This window comes from Aquila chrysaetos, chromosome 1 (assembly GCF_900496995.4).
Source record: "Aquila chrysaetos chrysaetos chromosome 1, bAquChr1.4, whole genome shotgun sequence".
NCBI classification, from domain to species: domain Eukaryota; kingdom Metazoa; phylum Chordata; class Aves; order Accipitriformes; family Accipitridae; genus Aquila; species Aquila chrysaetos.
The window spans coordinates 64,636,912-64,655,375 of record NC_044004.1 but is presented as its reverse complement, the minus strand read 5'-3'; the positions used below and the strand labels follow the sequence as shown (position 1 = coordinate 64,655,375).

Below are 18,464 nucleotides of genomic sequence, written 5' to 3'. Positions count from 1 at the left end.
GAGTTATTGGCCTCTCTCAGCGACCATGCTACTTAACACAGACAAACAGAATTCAGATAAATATTAGACAAATTCAGCATTATGAAGTCATTATGCTACCCAGGGAATTAATTTGGTTTCTTATTTCTACCTATACAGGACACAGGTACCTATCTAAAAGAACCCTGCTGTTTATTTCCAGTCATCTGTTGTAAAAATGTTTCCAACATCATCAAACATGAATTATTTGCTATTCTGCTGAAAGAAAAAAACCCCCAAACTGACAACATACATGCATGGTACTGCTAAGAAAGCTACAGAGATAAATATTCCGTACAAGTCCAATGGAGGAAAAAAAGAGAAGACAATTACTCTCTTATCTTAAAAAGAAATCCACTTAGTAGCTCTAAAAATCCACTGAAGATTCCCTAACTCTTTTCGTGATGACAATCAAAGTCCTTATGGTAAAGTCTGTCCCAGTGAGGACCATACCTCTGAAAGCCTGCTACAGATACTTGTGCAGAAGGAGGAAGATTTTAAGACAACCATCACAAATCCAAAGATGAACATTAACATGGAGACTGCAGAAAGCACAAAGGGCTTATACTTAAGCCAACAAGTAGTCAGACGACACACACTCTGCTTGTACCCCTGAAACCAACAAAAAGGAACCCTGTTATGAAGTATTTAACACTGTTAAGAAATAACAGCACACAACAGCGCGCGCACCCGCACACACCCCGGCAGACAAGAACCGCCGTAAGACAGACAGCTGCTGCCACTGCTTCCCGGTCTGCAGCAATTATTTGTCCTGCAAGACCACACGGTTTTGTCACCGAGATAAAAATCGCATCAATGCTACCTACCCTGGTTTTAGCTGCAGCGCTGACCCAATCCAGCGAGAGCTCCAAAACTGCCCCCGACCAGGACTCCTACCTTCCGCAAGCAGGGTCAATATGCTCACCCATAAACGCGGTGGCTTCTCAAGACGAATTCGGAAACAGTGACAGCTGGTTTCAGCTCGACTGCCCTTAGAAGTTTCTTTTCCTTCTCCCTCTCTCAACCGCTCCGCGGACCTGTGCACGCACAGGGCCACCGCCGCCACACGGGAGCTCCACGCTCCCACCGCGCCTCCTCGGGAGCGCCGGCCGCCGCGCGAGGAGCAGCCCACGAAGTTAGAAAGAGTGGCTCTGTGTGTATGAATGTGTAAATATACAGAACGAGAGGCTGGAACGGCCTCCCAGGGCCAGCCCTCAGACGCAGCCCGGGTTTCAGATTTCATTGGCAGCTGGCAGCTCTGGAGCGCGCCAGCGGCACTGCCGTTGCGCCGGGGAGGAATCCGGCTCCCTTCCCAGACGTCTCTGGAAATCCCAGCGACGCGGCACCCGCCGCCCCGACAGCGCCCGCGGACCCTCCGTTAACTGTTCCCGCGTACTTGCTGCTGCGGTGCGACGGCGCCGGGCCCGCGCTCGCCCGGGGCGGGGGGGGGGACGACATGCAACCGGCGCTGCGCACGGGCGCTGCTCACAGCGCGACCGCGCGCGCCTGCCGCAGACCCTACGCGGGCGGCAGCAACTTGCTCGACCCCTCGGGCCGCGGGGCTGCCTCCGCTCCCGCCGCGCACGGAGGAGTCGGCCGCCAGCTGACAGAGGGACACCCTCTGACCCTGCGCCGACTTTTTGCCGCCCCTCCTCCCCTTTTCTGTTTTTGCCTGGGATGGCTCTTCAGTCAACCAAACACGCTCCGAGTGGTCTGGACTCACCGACTTTCAACAGCCTCCATCTCTGCAACTTGGTGCGATGGTCTGTTTAAGGAGGACTAAGGATTTTACCTTGTGTGGACCCGGCGGAGGTCTCTGTGGGACCCGTACCAGGAGCGCTGCGTACCTTCTCCACGGGCCCAGCTCCGACTCGGCCGCACAGCAGAAATCAGAATGGGAATTATGATGGAAACTGCAGCTGTAATTGGCTTTCAGGAGTTGCCGTTCCCTCTCTGAATGGCACGACTGTCGTCTGCTCCCAGGTGACTCAGTGAGCGTGAGGCTGCACTCTTCTTTTCCCCATATTCAGAGAGAGAACGAACGATGTGTAACCTCCGTCCTCCCTCCCACCACCTCAGTCCAGCATGCCAGACCCCACAGCACTGGTTTTATGTGGAAACACAACCTCTCTCGGAAAATCCTAATTGCTCTGTGTCACTGGTCTCCTCTCCCAGATCCCCATCGGGAGAGAAAAAGCAGTTTCTAATACTATACCACAACGAGGTCATAAGAAAAAATTACTACCAATAGTAGTGGAAAACAGCACAACATTACACTTTCAAGCCCAAGCAGGGTTCTGCATACCGTACACACTAACGACAAAACCCTGCCCGTTTTCAACGACACGTAACAGGCACGTGTTGTTCCTCTAATGACTGACTGGAGCTGGCAAATCTGTAGGAGCTGGAAAAGTGTTTTGCATGACCCAGAATCTCAGCATCTGATGAGTGTGCAGCTTGGACAGACCTCGACACACTCCCACCGACTTCCCTCCCATGACCCGTTTTCTCACACTTCTGCGTTTGCTGGTTCCAGCTCCACCCAATGTGACAGCACTAAAAAATGCTGAGTACTACAAGAATTAGTTACAGCCTTTTGAAAGCAATCAGTTTTCTAACAAGTTACTCAGATCTGTGAAGTTTTTCAGTAGATGAGGTCTGACGAACATTTACATACTGTAACATATGACATGTTACAGCTGGCAGCAGTGATAATGGGATACCACTGCACTGGAGCAGCTTCTACTTTTAACAGAAAAAAATAATCATTCAGCTGCTTGGTTATCCATACTGAAGCAAATCTCTGAACTCTGCCTATCACTAATGCTGCAAGAAGGATTGAGACCTGCAGCAGCCAGCCGAGATATCAGTGCATGAATGAAGGGGAATACCCAAGACGCTTTCATCACCTTCCCAGCTTGTCATGAGTTAGCCAGCCAGAAGAGAGAACTAAGCAAGACGCTCAGTCCGAGGGCTGGTCCCTGCTCCTATCCCTGGAAAAGAAGTCCACAGAGATAAAACAAGGAGAAGGCAGAGCAAAGCCACTCCTATCATCCTGCTGCCAAATTCAGAGAGGTCCTCAGCATCAGGGACAGCATGCTGCCCCACCAAAATGCAACTTGTCCCCACAACCACACCAGTCTGAAGAAACCACTGAGTCTTGCTGACACTATGCGAGTGTAAGGGTTTTTTTTCAGAGAGTAAACAGGGTATACAGATACGTGGTTGCTCAGGAAGAGAAGGTAAACATGCACAAACTTTAGATGGTGAGAAGGAGGACAGAATTAAACATATGCACAGCGGGATACCTGTGCTGGCCTTCGGTTTGGTTAGCTGCCAAATACAGGCTCCCAGGGAGAGCAGCCAGAATGACATACTAGAAAAAACATTTTTAATGGGCTGGAAAGCCTTCCACCATCAAGGACCATGCCTGCTCTGATGAGGTGCCTGTACACATGGGAGCCTCACTTTATGCATCACAGTAATCGACATTATATAAAAACTTAACTCAGGCACTTCTGTAACTTTCGTCTCTGCAGCTCTGCGCCTTTATTTGAACAACAGCCATATTAACACACAAGACCTCTTGTTTAAATTATAGGAAATTACTCTTCTGTTACTGTACTGTTCTCTTCAGAGAGAAGTAACCCCAGGGAAATTTCCAGCTACCAGAGAGAAAGGAGAGCAGCACAATGTACTTCCTAAGCACAGAGACACACAGGAAGCAAGCTGCAGGGCAGACTGGAACTGCTGAGTGTAGCAGTGGGTACACGCAGACCCCCTGGTCCTGCGCCAGACCTGTTTGCGCACAGCAGAAAGCTCACAGCCTTGTGCCCGCAATGCAGGTGCTTTCAAAAACTGAGCTGCAAAGCCACTCACATCCTTGAAGAACTGCACATTTGAAGTCTGGCTATTAATACATAATTACAACAATAACAATGAGGACAGCCTTTGTAGTCAGATTTCCTTCCTTACTTTGCTTATTGGTGGCCCTTCGCTACTGTTCTTTCTGCAGCCGTTATGGTTTGCTAGCTGATACCCTTATAAAACTGAGTTTCAGAATGTAAAACAATTCATATTTGCAGCTTTATGGGCTCATTTGTAAGACACATTGAAATCCTTCAGCCTGAGTTGTCTTTTCTATGTGTACATCATCAATATCCAGTCGTTCATTAGCTACAGTAGGGAAGGGCCAGGAGGAACAGGTCTAAAACTGGAAACAATTTATCCAACTCCATACAATACACAATTAAGGCTAAGAAAAGCCTGTTTTGGTGCTGGTGGGTACCCAGCTAGTTTTCCATGCCAAGACTGCTCCTATCTAACTCCTTGGATATCAAACCTGAGCAGACCGAGACACTTCAAAGACTTAACCATTGCATGGCAGGGAACTAAGACTTTGAATCTTTCCCTCTGGAAGAAAAACACATTGGGTTTTTTTCCAAAACATCTAATGGGACAAACCAGAGACACTTTATCAAGCAATCAAAGAAACAGGGAGGATGAAATCTGCATTTGCACGGGACAGTTTGGGCCTGCTCAGGCATGGAATACCCATGGCCAAGTGCAGGCAGTTCCAAAGGTAATTCTGACCCTCTGGGCAAATGTGCTCCTTTGGCAAGTGGGGTCACTTAGTTGGGGGTCACGGAGTACCTTAGTCAAGTTCCCTCTTCCTTGCTCATCTTATGTAGAAATGGATCTGTAATTACTACCACCACTGAATTACTTACAGTCCACTACTAAGCCTCTTGCCCTTAAAGCTTTTTGTACCAGTGGAAGGGGCAAATTGACTTTGTTGCTCTATGCAGAGCCTCACCTTCTCACCCGGTCAGTGCAGAAGGCATAACAGGTTATTTGTTTTAAATCTACTGCTAAAGTTAACTGTGTGGCTGTTAACACCTGAAGATATATGCTGAAGAGTTCTGACCTGCAGGAACCCAAACAGCAAAAAAAAAAGAATTTCATTCAGTAAGTCAGACTTATTTTGCAGGCATTTTCCAGTCTAGCAAGAGTGGATTTGCACAGCTTGTGGACTTCATAGAGTATATACAGGAGACTCGCTCTTCCTCTATATGTTCATGTATGTATATACACACACACAGACTTTGGAACAGGGCTTCTCTGCAGGCATCACTGCAGTCTGGTGAGCAAAGTGGACAAATGTATGAGCAAGCAGGAAAACCCACCACTTTTTTCAATGTAACTAAACCCAGAAGGCATCTACTGCAGTTTCTGTTGGCTAATACCAATGGAGAAGGCAGTACTGAATTCACTACACATTTCAGGAAATATCTTCTGATCCTATTCTCACTAGTTACGTTGTGCAATAGAACAGCCTGGACAGTCACTTCCCTTTTTCAGTTTCATGGAAATCAGTTCACCTTATCCTTAACTCACTTCCAGATGAAAGCTGTCTTATCTCCCCAGTGCCTAAAATATTCTGGGAGATGTAGGATTTTTAAACACTACTGTTTTAACTTTTGTTGGATATTTTTGAGTACTGGCTTACCACTATTTCCTTCATTCATTCAATATTACAGCTGTCAATAAGGAAAGAACTGGAATTTAATATAGCAGGTTTCAGCAAAATTTAAGGCCACAAAGTAGAAAACGCAACCACAGCTCACCAAATATTCTTCTGTATCATTAGTCCCCAGCAAGAAAAGGACAAACCACACTCAGAATTAATCAACGACACCTTGAAAAGTGGCTTAAATCTTTACTGTTTCCATAGGGACAGATTCTGCAAGATGTTTCACAAATGAGTAAAGCTACTTGCACAAATTGCCCTAAAGCACAAACATACAAGCGCTCAGAGACAGGGCCAAAACCTGACACATCTGAAAATGGATTGAAAAGTGTAAGATCTTCCCTACACATACAGGAAACTTCTACTCATAGTCATCAGGAATGTTTGGATAATTTTTGCATCTTCAAATCTATCAAAATCTAGCTGTCCAGCTGGGAAACATTTTATCTCAAAGAACCCACAGGCATCCAGCCACTTTCACATTCATGTCCCTCAACTGCAGCAAGATATTCCTCATCAGTTTATAGATTTTCTGCTTTCCCTGCCTTACAACTTCTTCCAGCCCTGTGCTTAGCAACTCAACCTCACATGCAACTTTTAGTTGCACTCAGCAACATAATTCCTAACTACATATTCTGTTTTCCAGTCTAGACAACTGGGACTAATGTAGGACTCTTAAGATGTGCATGTCATATATCAAGTCACTGGGAGAACCGTATTATTAAATTTTTTAAAAAAAGTTTTACATCACTTCCCTCTTCCTTTCTGTGCAAGTGCTTAGAATAACCTAGTGTTTAGGTTGGATGTCAGTATTCAGCAGAGAATTTTTCCTCCTCTTATAAGAGCCCAAACAATTTTATCTGGTCTACTTCCTTCAAGTCCAGATTGTTGAGTCTAGAGTTGTACTAAAAACATTATGAAAAACAAAATGAGGTTGTCCTGGACACACAGAAGGAAGCTGATTCAACTGTGTTCTGACTGAGGAAAAGATGGTCACCCATGTAATGGATGCTTCAAATTATACTAATTCCTTAGAACTGAAAAAGTGTCAGAAGACACAGAATAGAGATTCAATAGATATAGTGATGATTTATGGTGCAACAGATCAATGCAGAAATGTAGAACCAAGACAACCAAGATCAGGTACATCAACAGAAAGCTTTAATGTTTTTGTTTAAGCACTCAGTAACTACAGGATTTGACTCTTTCACAATACTATTGCCAGGTTCTCAGATTAGATCTGATTTTACACCACTTGGCTTTGATTTCCTAAACATCTTCCAATATTGCTCCAAGATTACTTTGGAATTAGCCCTCACTAGCATAAACATACTATTCTTTCCCAGCCATAAAGCAAATTTCATTTGGACTCACAGGACAGGCAGAAGGTAACTGATCTTGTGTCATTGGTCAGAAGCACAGAACACGAGCATATGTATCCCTACAAGGGATGGCAGCAGGTAGAAAGGAATAAAAATTAAAACCCCCTTTCTAATGTAGCCATTCCTACAGTGAATCTTGATTTACTATTATGTCAAAGCTCAAACCAGCAAATTCTGGATCCTGTTTGCAGATGACAGTTTAGAACAGAACATTTTACTTCTTTTCCTTTCTACATAGAGAGTAAAACCTTCAAATATACAGATAGCATGGGTTTTCTTCCCAGTTTGACAGTGGACATTCCACAGAGTCCTTGGTGTCATGCAAAAATAATGCTGGGGTTTTTAAAATACATTAAAAACCCCAAAGAACAGGATCTTCCTAGAAGCTGAAATTCACATGGAAAAAAAGCTTTTTAGCCTGTCCCTCTTGGGAACACTGACATTGCAAAAAAGATTTCTTCCCCTTAAAAATTAACATCTACACTTATATTCTGCAATACCTTACATAAAACTCCTCAGTTGTCCATTTAGCAGCTGCAGCAGCCTAAAACCAAAAATATTACATGTCAGGATTTATTTTGGTGATAGTGTATATACACAAGAATGCAAGCAGAACTTAATAGCATAGTTATGTTCCTGCTAACTGGTGTTTAAATGCATAGTCTCACCTTCTTCTCATAGACACAGACTCTGAGCCACTCTACTTTCATAAGCAATGTACTAGCTTAAGCAGTAGAAAAAAAACCCCAAGCCATAAGAGCTCCGAGGATCTCACCACTGGCCAAGCAATCTTCTCAAGTCACTACGAAGTGGATGTTATTCATCAACAGTAAACAGGAGCTCCAGTTTACATTGCTTCTCAATAGGCTGGATGGAAAAACAGAAACATCCACCCCATAAAGCAGCAGTAAACTTACAAGGAAAAAACAGCACCCCACAATGAACCTGACTGCAGGAATAAATGCATCAGATGTGATGAATTTAACAGAGTTAAGTCAACAGGTAAGGAATTCAGAAAACCCTCAACAACGAAATTATCTAAGTGTCACTGTGTCTATATTTCACAATTCCCATGACTTCCACTGAGCTGTCTGCACACCCTGTCCAGAGGGCACTCATTCACCTGAATGTCAAGGCTCACCTCCGAGTAGAAATATGAAAACACCATAGACAACATCCTCCTGGGGTGATATTGTACTCCCTCCTATGCTTTCTTGTAACAAAAAGCTTTTACAGCAATTGTACAGATTCAGTTATAGTATGAGGCACAATTTGTGTCCATTTAAAAATCCCCAAGTCTAAATCTATCACAGCAATGACTTCTGCTGACATCTGCAGCAAAACATCACCCTCTGAGTCAGTCGCTGTTATGTTACATCAGTAAGGAACAAGCATGGAGGGGTAGGAAGTCAATGTCTCAAACAGCTTTCATTAGGAAATGTCTGTATTTTTTACTTGAGAAAACAAACACAACCATTGCACTGTATTTTATCCTGGTGGCCCATGAGAAGGAGGAATGTAACAGAACCACCGTTTAACACTGACACAGATTCCCCAAGGGCAGGCCCAACCTGTTGGACTGCAGCTCTGAAGAGTGACAAGCCTCATCATATGAACATCATTTAAGTTGCAAAGGGAAACAGAGGTGAGACGAACATGACTAGATTGCAACAAAAAATGAGAGAGCAAAAACTAAACACAATTGTTACACAATTTATCCACAAAACACTCTCCTACATGAGACAACAGGCTTAGTCACCAGGGACAAATTAGAAATTTCGGTTTTGAAGACTTGTATAAGGCAGTAAAAAATCCATGTATAGTGTTTCTTGATCAGCTTTCATTAATGAAAAGTAAGTGAGAGTGATGGAAACAAACAACTCTGTTCCCTATTACTGAAGGATTATTTTAAAGAATGCATCATAGGACTGCTAAAATGCCTTGAATTCATCCAACAAAATTACTGTGTCAAGACTGCTACTATCAGGGCTTGCACAATGCCTTACAAATGGAGCATACCATTTCCCAGATAGTGCAAATCTCATCTTTTCATAGACGTTCTTCCAGGTACAAGTATCCTTTCTAGTCTTATCTCATTACATCATCATGACAGCAATTGTCACAGGTTAGGTGCTGTGAATATATAATACTTGCATGAAACCTGGACCTACTATCACCAACACATTGTATACCAGGGGAACCTCAGTCATTTTCAAAGAGCTTTGGTAAAGCCACAGATGATCTGCTTGCCAGAAGTTGCCTGCAAAATCTATACTTCAATAATTTAAGTGTGTTCCTGGAATATCTATCACCACTTCCTTCGAGGACAGATGCCCATAGGCTACATCAGGGACTGATAACATCCACCATCTTACTACTTCAACAAATATTTCCAGATATGTTATAATTTCCTAGCCCTCTGAATAGCTTACCCTGTCAGTGTGCCACTGACTAATATATCAAGGTGTATTAATACTACTGATTTACATCTACAGTGGACAATATTTGTTTATTTCCTCAAAATCCTTCCAGGAGACTCAGTGGCTTTTTGTTAATGTTATGAATGCATTGTTATTACCCTACCACTGAAAACGCTTTTATTAAGGCTGCTGTTGCTTTCTTTCATTTTGCGTTTTTAAATTTTATTTTATTGGTGATATTACTAAATGCCTGGGCTTCTTTCAACCATGTATTAAGGTGTATCTCTGCAGTTAGTCTACTTAGACACCCAGGTCAAAAAATGGTTAAGAACTGTTCAGTGGCTCACCAACGTTATGGATCACTTGGACTCAAAGCTGCAGCAGTGTTTGCCATGAATTTCACATGAACTGGAGATAAGGAAAACCTGAGTACTACTTCAGTCCAGCAGTGGCACAGCTATCTTGATTGCTCATTGTAAAGCTCTGCCTAACTCTGAGAGAAAACCTTGTGTTTGGACACTACAAAGGCAGACAGTTAAATAACATGATATCCGTCACTTCCCAAACTCATTAGCATAGCATCTTTCTACAAGACTCTCTCCAGTTATGTTTCTTCTGCTATGTATGTCCCCTTTTTCTCTGAAAACAGCGTTCAAAAAGGCATCAGGAACAACTAGTGAAATCAGACGGATTTAAAGACGACAGATTGCATGCAACTCTGCAGTAAGTTAGCTATGAGCTCTTAAAGCATAACCAGAGATTTTGGGGATAAAAACGAACAATTTGCTGCACTGTAGCACGTTGCTGAGAGCTCAGAGCTAGAACAAACACAGCTACAGCTCTGTGCTTCATCTAGAGAGCCAGCTGAGTTTTTAAGCACCAACTGACAGCCGCTTAACATTTACTCTGCTCCACTATTTGCTTTGGGAGCTTTCAGGATCTCCCAATTAAGCTCTTCAAATTCCAACAGGGGATTCAAATGACAGATAGTTCTAGCAACAGATTCAATATTAAAAGAAAACACAGCAGTCCAAAGTCCTTTCTCTTCCATTCTTTTGGATGCATCCTGAGGCATGACTGACAGACAATCCTCCATCTCAAACAGTGGCACTTACTTCAAAATACTAGAGAGCTCTTCAGCCATTTAATTTTAACAGTCCAGCAAAATAAGGCTTTTATCTTCATAGTCCAAAAGCCCCATTTGCCACTCTGCATATTTCCTTTTGAGCAAACATAAATAGGGACCTCTTTCTGCTATCCCATTCATGAACGTCACTCTAGCATCTGTCCATTCTTCCCCCACATACAAGCTATTTTCAAGGATATCCAATTGACTCGGAGCACTTTCCGCTATGTATTTTACACCTTCCAGGTGCTTAATAAAAGTCTTTCAACATTAAAAACTTCAATTAGCTCTTGGGTTTCTCTCTTGCAACGCCATTGTTATCTGTTCTTCCTCTCCCTAGAGGTCTCTATGGATACTCCCCTCTTCATCAAGACCCTTTACCCAAGAAGAACCCTGCCCACAAGAACAGGATTTTTACATCTGAGTATTTTAAAGCATCTATATTATGCTTGCCACAGAGGTCTATCTTAAGCCTCTGTCACAGTTTCCCCAACATTACACAAAACAGATGCAGTGAGCAGAGGTGATACCATGAGCAGAGGCTGCATGGGATCAGATATTCAAATGAAGCAACATAATTAGATACCTAATCACGGCAATAAAGGCTGCTGCACTCATCCCCACATGCTTCATTTAGTTTTATGAGTATTTTCCAGAACCTAATGTATGTCTGATGACCTGTGTACTCATAAAGTTTTTAATTCCAGAGATTTTATCAAGGTGTCATGGCAAATGACCTCCTCATCTAGGCAAGCAGCCTCAGAACTGAAAAGGGTCACTTCTTGCAACAATGAGATAATTAAGGTTATTACTTGAAGAAGATAAAATGCTTCCCTTCCTTAAGTACTCAGATTAATGCTTTCAAGTCACCAAGGCAAAGCAGTGGGGATTACTACTTTATGCAGTATAATCCAGGATGGATGACATACAGACCTCTCACTTTTTGACCCCACTATTTCACCAAGCAACTTAACCAGAGCTGGTGAAATTTGTATTAAATACATATATAAAGGGCCTGGCATAGAGGTTGTGTTGTTTTTTTAAATTTAATCTCATTTCCGCAGTACATACTGCAAGCATGGAGATTATCTGTTGCTCCTCACAGGCAAGCTATGCATGGGAATGAACAGTCACTGCTCCCCAGCTTCTTCTGGGCTGTGGAAGAAGCCTCCTCTAACAGACATCCAGATCCAAAAATGCAGAAACTAAGACTGGACCTGGTATTTCCAGATTTAAGAACCTTATCAGCTGCACCCAGGAAAGCCTTGGTCATGCAGTTTTCCTCAATATCAGAGAAGCTGCCACCTTTTATCTTTTGTAGACAGGAGCATTTGTAAATCAGTACACAATTCCAGCATTCAGGCTCTACAACAAACACTGAAAAACAAGGGAGTGACCTGAGAGAAGCTACCAGTGATTGACACCTGCCTCACAGTGTGCACCACTGTCTGTATCAGGTATCAGGGAACAGAAACTAGTGAATAAAAATGTATACTAAATCCCAACAGCTAGCAAGTTAGACTAATAACTATAAACTTCAAATTAGGAATAATATCTACCTTTACGGGTAACTATCAGAGGGATAACTTTCCAACAGTTTTATTTTACTCTCCATTACTGGAACTCTTTAAAGCCTTGAGATGATACACCAAACAGAAATTACAGGCTTCCCAGCATTCAACACCAGGTTTCCTTCAGGGTCTCTTATGCACCTAACCATCTCTGCAATCTCACACGTCCCTTCTGACCCTCTATCTTTGCTGCTAGAGATCTGTTTATCTCCATTTATGGAGAAGCAGTTCTGAAAGACTTAGAGGCAACAACCAAATAACCAGAAATTCTCCACTTACAAGGAGACCAGCAAGGAGCATTTGCCATGCAAACAATGGCTGATAGAGGAATAGCATCGTCTGCTTTATCTCCACCAAGCCTTTCACAGGAAGTTTCAAGCCCTAACAAGTGTATTGGGTTTGTGTGGCAGGGTTTTGGTAGCAGGGGAGGGGGCTACAGGGGTGGCTCCTGTGAGAAGCTGCTAGAAGCTTCCCTGGCTCCAAGGCAGACCCAATCAGCGACGGTGGTAGCGCCTCTGGGATAACATTTAAGAAGGGGAAACCTGCAGTGGAGAGGGGAGTGGAATGTGAGAGAAACCCCTATGAAGACACCGAGGTCAGTGAAGAAGGAGGGGGAGGAGGAGGGGCACCTGAGGAGGTGGATGCCCCTGCAGCCCGTGGTGAGACAGCAGGCTGTCCCCCTGCAGCCCATGGAGGTGAGCGGGGGAAGCAGATGCCCACCTGCAGCCCATGGAGGACCCCACGCCAGAGCAGGGGGATGCCCCCGAAGATGGCCGTGACTCCATGGGAAAGGACCCACGCTGGAGCAGCCTGTGCCTGAAGGACTGCAGCCCACGGAAAAGACCCATGCCGGAGCAGTTCGTGAGGAGCTGCAGCCCGTGGGAAGGACTCACGTCAGAGAAGTTGGTGGAGGACTGTCTCCCGTGGGAGGGACCCCACACTGGAGCAGGGGAGGATTGAGGAGTCCTCCCCCTGAGGAGGAAGGAGCGGCAGAGACAAGGTATGGGGAGCTGACCCCAACCCCCATCCCCGGTTCCCCTGCGCCGCCGGGGGGAGGAGGTGGAGAGAACCGGGAGTGGGGTTGAGCCAGGAAGGAGGGACGGGTGGGGGGAAGGTGTTTTAAGATTTGGTTTTACTTCTCATTATCCTGTTTTGATTTGATTGGTAACAAATTAAATTGATTTTGTTTTTTTCCCCAAGTCAAGTCTGTCTTTTGCCTATGACCATAAGTGGTGAGTGATCCCTCCCTGTCATTGTCTCGACCCACAAGCTTTTCATTATATTTTCTCCTGCCCATCCCATGGCAGGGAGGAGTGAGTGAGCGGCCTCATGGTGGTTTATTGCCAGCTGGGCTTAAACCATAACAAGTTAAAAGCTTATCCTCTTTTTAACTCTTTTTTCCTGATAAGTCACCCTCCTCCCCCCTGCCCCAGGCTAGGAAGTCTCAACCTGATGCACCAATACATTTAATTTATTTTGTGAACGTCTCTGACTTTTTTAGGTACAACTTTTGTTATCAGGCAAACAAATTACAACCTTCTTCCTGCAACTGACAGAGGATCTGTGTGATGATAATACTTACTGAGGTCTACTTCAACCAAGCCCTCCCTTGCCCACGCAAGCTCCCCTCACCCATCTAATTGTGACCATACAATACAGACTGTGGAGCAGGAAGAAAATGTAACTGGCTACACAAGAAAAGAAACTTTGCGTGGAACCAGATCACACTGCATCTACCATTAAGCCCACAGTGGGACTCAAATCCCTCTCAGAGAGCCTGCCAGAAACCTTGCCAGTTCTCAGCCAGAACCTAGCTGTGAAACACAGACCAGGGCTTTATAGCAACTCGAGCCTTCCTGCTTGCCAGACTTTGGGGACCAGATGCAAGAGAAAATGCAATACTCTTGTGACTAGCTTCCCCACCACTGCCCCATCAAAAAAAAAAAAAAAAAAAAAAAGCTACAATTATTCCTGGCCCATCTACAGAAGTACAATGGCATGAAGGTTTGGCACAGACATCCCACTTTCCCAGACAGCAGCAAGTTGCTACACTGCTAACATGACAATGAAGCTGAAAAATTCAGAGTAGTGAAATGCGTCGCAGACTGTAAAACCATTCCTACTGATGCTTCCATAGAAGTCATGTACAAGTCAATCCTGTAACTGGAATCTTTCAGCAAAACTGGATGCTAAAAAAAACCCCCACTATTACTTTCCCCCTTCCAAAAATGTAATTGTGGTGTTGGGAACTTCTGGATATCCATACTGCAGTGGTAATGTCCCATTAACTTCTTCTCTTCAACCTACCTGGCAAGTCTCAGAAATAAGACAGATGCCATGAGTGATATAAACAGAGAACAGGATCCAGACCAAAAAAAGCAATGAGCTAGGGGCCATGAGATTTGAATTCTAGTCCAAGTTTCTGCCAGCCAAGCGAATCTGGGCAACCCATGCAGCTATTCTCTGTCTTTGTTCTTCCTCCCCCACTTCTAACACATCTGTTTCAACTTAAGCTCTCCAGGACAATGACTCTCTGTTGCCACAATGCCCAACATGTTGTGCTTCCATTAGGAAGCAACAAAAACCTTATATGCATAAGGTGACTGTTGGATACCCGGCTCAGTTCTCAAAGATTCTGGCACAGGATTTTCTTTTCTGTGTTTTCTGCTGCAGAGGAACAGAATGAAGTCACCCACTCATTGCACTGGAATCAAAGTAAAGAGGAATTTGGTCTGTGAATCCCATCTCAACAGATCAGGAAATGCATCTAATATCACTTCAAGCAACTGTATAAAGCATGAGTAAACAATGTCTTGCCAGTTTTTACATGGACCACAAAAATCAGAGAGAACTCACTGATTTTAGGACTTTTTCTGGCACAGGAAAATTCTTGGCAGGCCCTCATAATTTTTTCTGTATTAGGTGGTAAGTAGGTGGCCTGGAAGAGGGGAGGAAAAAGTAGCCCAATATTAGTCCCACCATGGGGGGTAAACAGAGTCTCAAAAGAGCAAGAGAGAAGTGGACATCATTTTGCTCTTATGAACTCTGGGCCAGAAATTGCTTCAGTAAAATAAACCACCTTTAGACATGTCTCTTATTTTGAGATACACACTAATATGAATAATGGCACTCAGTAACTTAGCTTCTCCAAATCTCACAAACACAGGGCCAGCTACATGCTGCAGCAGGGCAGAAAATCCTAAGCAGACACACGGTTTCACTGACCTATGTGTGGGCATCTGCCTGCAGCGATATCCTGATTATTAAAATGATACTGACAACTGGGACATAGGAAGGGGCTCCCAAAGGAGAAACAGATATGCACAACACAGACCGTGGTTTAGAGGAGAAAACAGAACCATTTTACTGCTGTTAAGTCACATGCATTAAATGCCTTTCAGACTTTAGCTAAAGGCAGAAACATTCCATTTCACAGATGCTTTCATGGTAATATCCCAGTGCTGATACTTCTGCTCAATTCCTCCCCAAAGCCATTTGCATTGTACTTATGAACCGCATTCATGAAACAATCACCTCTACCAGCCAGCCACCCACCACACCCCACTGTTACTGGGAGAAACAGAGGAAAAACACATTTATAACACAGTCTAAGTCACTCAACCCAAGCAACATCCAAGAAGATGTTACATAACAAATTCTAGAATACCTTCCATTTCAATAAGCTCCTGATTCACTGTATGTGGCCAAAGAACCCTCAAGAAATAAGATAACGAAAAAATGAATAAGGACATTGGGAAGTTAAGGATCCAAGTTAAATCTGTACCAAATTGTGCATAACACACAAACAGACGGGCCAAGATAAATCTATCGATTGGGCAAAACCAGCTTTAAGATCCACTAAAGAGGAGACGAAAGCACCTTAGCATGTAAAATTGCTGAAATCCACAACACGATTTGAAGGTGCCTATTATACCCTATGGCACAGAGAGTCTCAGCTTTAAAGATCATGGGTGCTCCATTGCCACTGCTGGTGAGCATCACTTACCATCTGGGAGGACCTCACTATACAGACTGCTGTCTATCACCTGTACCTTTGGGATGTTTAGATCACTTCTCAAGACAGAGCATGAGAGCACAGACTTAAGTGCCTTTTCTGACTGTTCCCAAAGCTCAGGCACACCCTCCTCATGTGTTTTCTACCTATTCACCACTCCATTGCTACACCTGATGACTACATCTACTCTACGGTAGATCTCTCCACATGAGTGCAGATCAGAAACAGGGGAAGATTTCTTCTGGCATTTGACTCAAGTCTTGTCCATCTGTAGTACACATAGTACTAACCACCTTGTTTCTTATTCTCATTATGCCTGTTATTTCTGCACTCTTATTACCGTGGAACAGTACTGTAGTAGGATACATAGTGCTAGATAGGACTGGTGTGTCTCCTGCCAAACTGTACTTCACTGTTCCTGCTTTAATACTGTTTTTACAAGTATTTTAAATCATTTTATCCATCACCATGGCTTCAATGAAGTCAGAAGGTTAAATGCTCTTGTACACCAGCTAAAGACCTCTCTCTGTACCAGGAAATGTTTCTATTAATTACACTGTTAACATGTGTCATCACCAGGATTAAGAAATACAGGACTTGTAAAGAGAATAACTGAGGGGGTGAACGATAAGCTTTGGCTTCATATGATGAAGTAGCAACGCAAAAATCTAATACAAGTGAATCACAGTTGGTTTTCGGAAAATGTAATTACATTAATCAATTGGACATTTCCGGGGGGGGGGGGGGGGGGGGGGGGAGCAAACCACAGTATCATCACAGAGTAGAAAAATATTGTTAGCAGAAAGAGGGGAAGAATTTTTTTTTGTCCATCACAAAGGTGAAAAAACAGCCATTAGCATTCACATTACCAGGAGCAGTCAACAGGAAAACTGTAACAGATCATAAAATAAGCTTACTGAGTCTTTACTTTTCAGTATATCATTATGGAATTTTAGTTTACAGTCTCATTTCACAAGTATTTTGTGGGTGTCCCTTGATGGCACAGGCTAAGAAGTCAGTAATTTTGTGTGGCTGCTTTTGTGAGTATTATTGTCAAACAGTAAATGATTATATCCTTTACAGACTGAAGGCAAGCATTTACTTTAGTTTATACTGGCTATTCAGTTTTAACTAAAAATCCTAACATTTTGTGTACGAGGTGATGTATGGCAATTTTGAGATGAGCATGGGGTGAATGAGGTGCAACCAGTCATAACTGCGACAGAATGCAATGGAAAGGAAAGAGATGACCTGGATAGAAAAGTTTAACTCATTTTTTAATAGAGTGGCTCCTGAAAAGCTGTAATTGATTTTCTAATATGTGCAGGATGGCCACAATTCATTAATAAGCAGTGCCTTTATATCCAATTCCATTTTGTTTCTAGAATTTTTAGGAAGATTTGTTTTGCTTTGGGTGCTTTTACTTAGCAGCTTTTCCATCAAATAAATGGATTTTATTTCACTGACAAGAACAGGATGGAAAGACTCCAGTGTTTTGGGGGCTGGTGGTCTGAGGGTTTTTTTGGAGGTGTTTGTCAAGCCCAGGAAAAAAAAAAAAACATTACTGTAATATTAGACAAGAAATCCTGAGAGATTTCTAAAAATATTTCAAAGCCAAATTTGTTGTTCCCATTAAGCGTATAAACAGTAAGCTAGAAAGGGGGAGTTTTTAGTGACATGATAAAGCACTCAGACCATACTCTCATGGTTTACGATGTCGCCAGGACCATTTAAGTGTTGTTTTTTTTCCTTCACACCTCTCTGCACTCCTGTTCATTATTCTTTCTAGATACCATTATGCTCTCCTGAAGTTATAAGTTTTCTGCATTGGAGAAGCAGCAATTCCAGGAAACCATGTAATTCATTAATACAACTCATGTACCTACAGTCTCTCAAATTGCGTGAAAATCATTCAGGCCTATCAGTTGGTCCCAAATTTATGTGTCAGCATTTCTTAAGCAAATCTCAACTTCAGATGTAAGGGGACCAACTCCTTCAGCACTGAATGCACTCACAATCCACACATGAATGAACAGCATATGCTATAGGCACTTTTAGGAAAACAAAGAAAAAGCATTGTGCCTACCTCCCACCCTGAAAAATAAACATATTAAAGCATGACTAACATTTCTCCGTATGGTAATGGATGACAAGGGTGCCTGCTGGGGGAGCGTGACACACCAACCTATGCTTATGCTAGTATTTTTAGTCAGAAAGGGAAGCCAAATAGTAGCGTTATGTTATTCTTCAAATATAGGAAGAAAAACTACAGTGTTGCGCCCTTCTGCAGAAACCTTAATGGCACCAACACCATTTCTTCCAAGGCTTGAGATTGCCCAACTCTTATCACCTTCCTCCGCCAAACCAACATTAACAGGCCGACCTGGAATATTCAAGGCAAT

The 18,464-nt window shown here is 43.3% G+C and overlaps 1 protein-coding gene across 3 annotated transcripts in view; it reads right to left on the bottom strand.

The window, feature by feature from the left end:
* ARHGAP24 (Rho GTPase activating protein 24) overlaps nucleotides 1-18,464 on the bottom strand; it is a 285,721-nt gene that overhangs the window by 228,926 nt on the left and 38,331 nt on the right. The window contains exon 1 of one of the 3 annotated variants that reach the window (XM_030010158.2): nucleotides 846-1,028. The exons of 1 other annotated variant lie outside the window; for it this stretch is intronic. Coding sequence is in view for 1 of the 2 variants with exons in the window: in XM_030010150.2 (XP_029866010.1) it covers nucleotides 944-947 (4 nt within the window). In the remaining variant the exon portion in view is untranslated. Of the gene's footprint in view, nucleotides 1-845; nucleotides 1,029-18,464 lie in introns of those variants that run through there. One more of the 3 variants, XM_030010150.2, reaches the window with a different exon arrangement.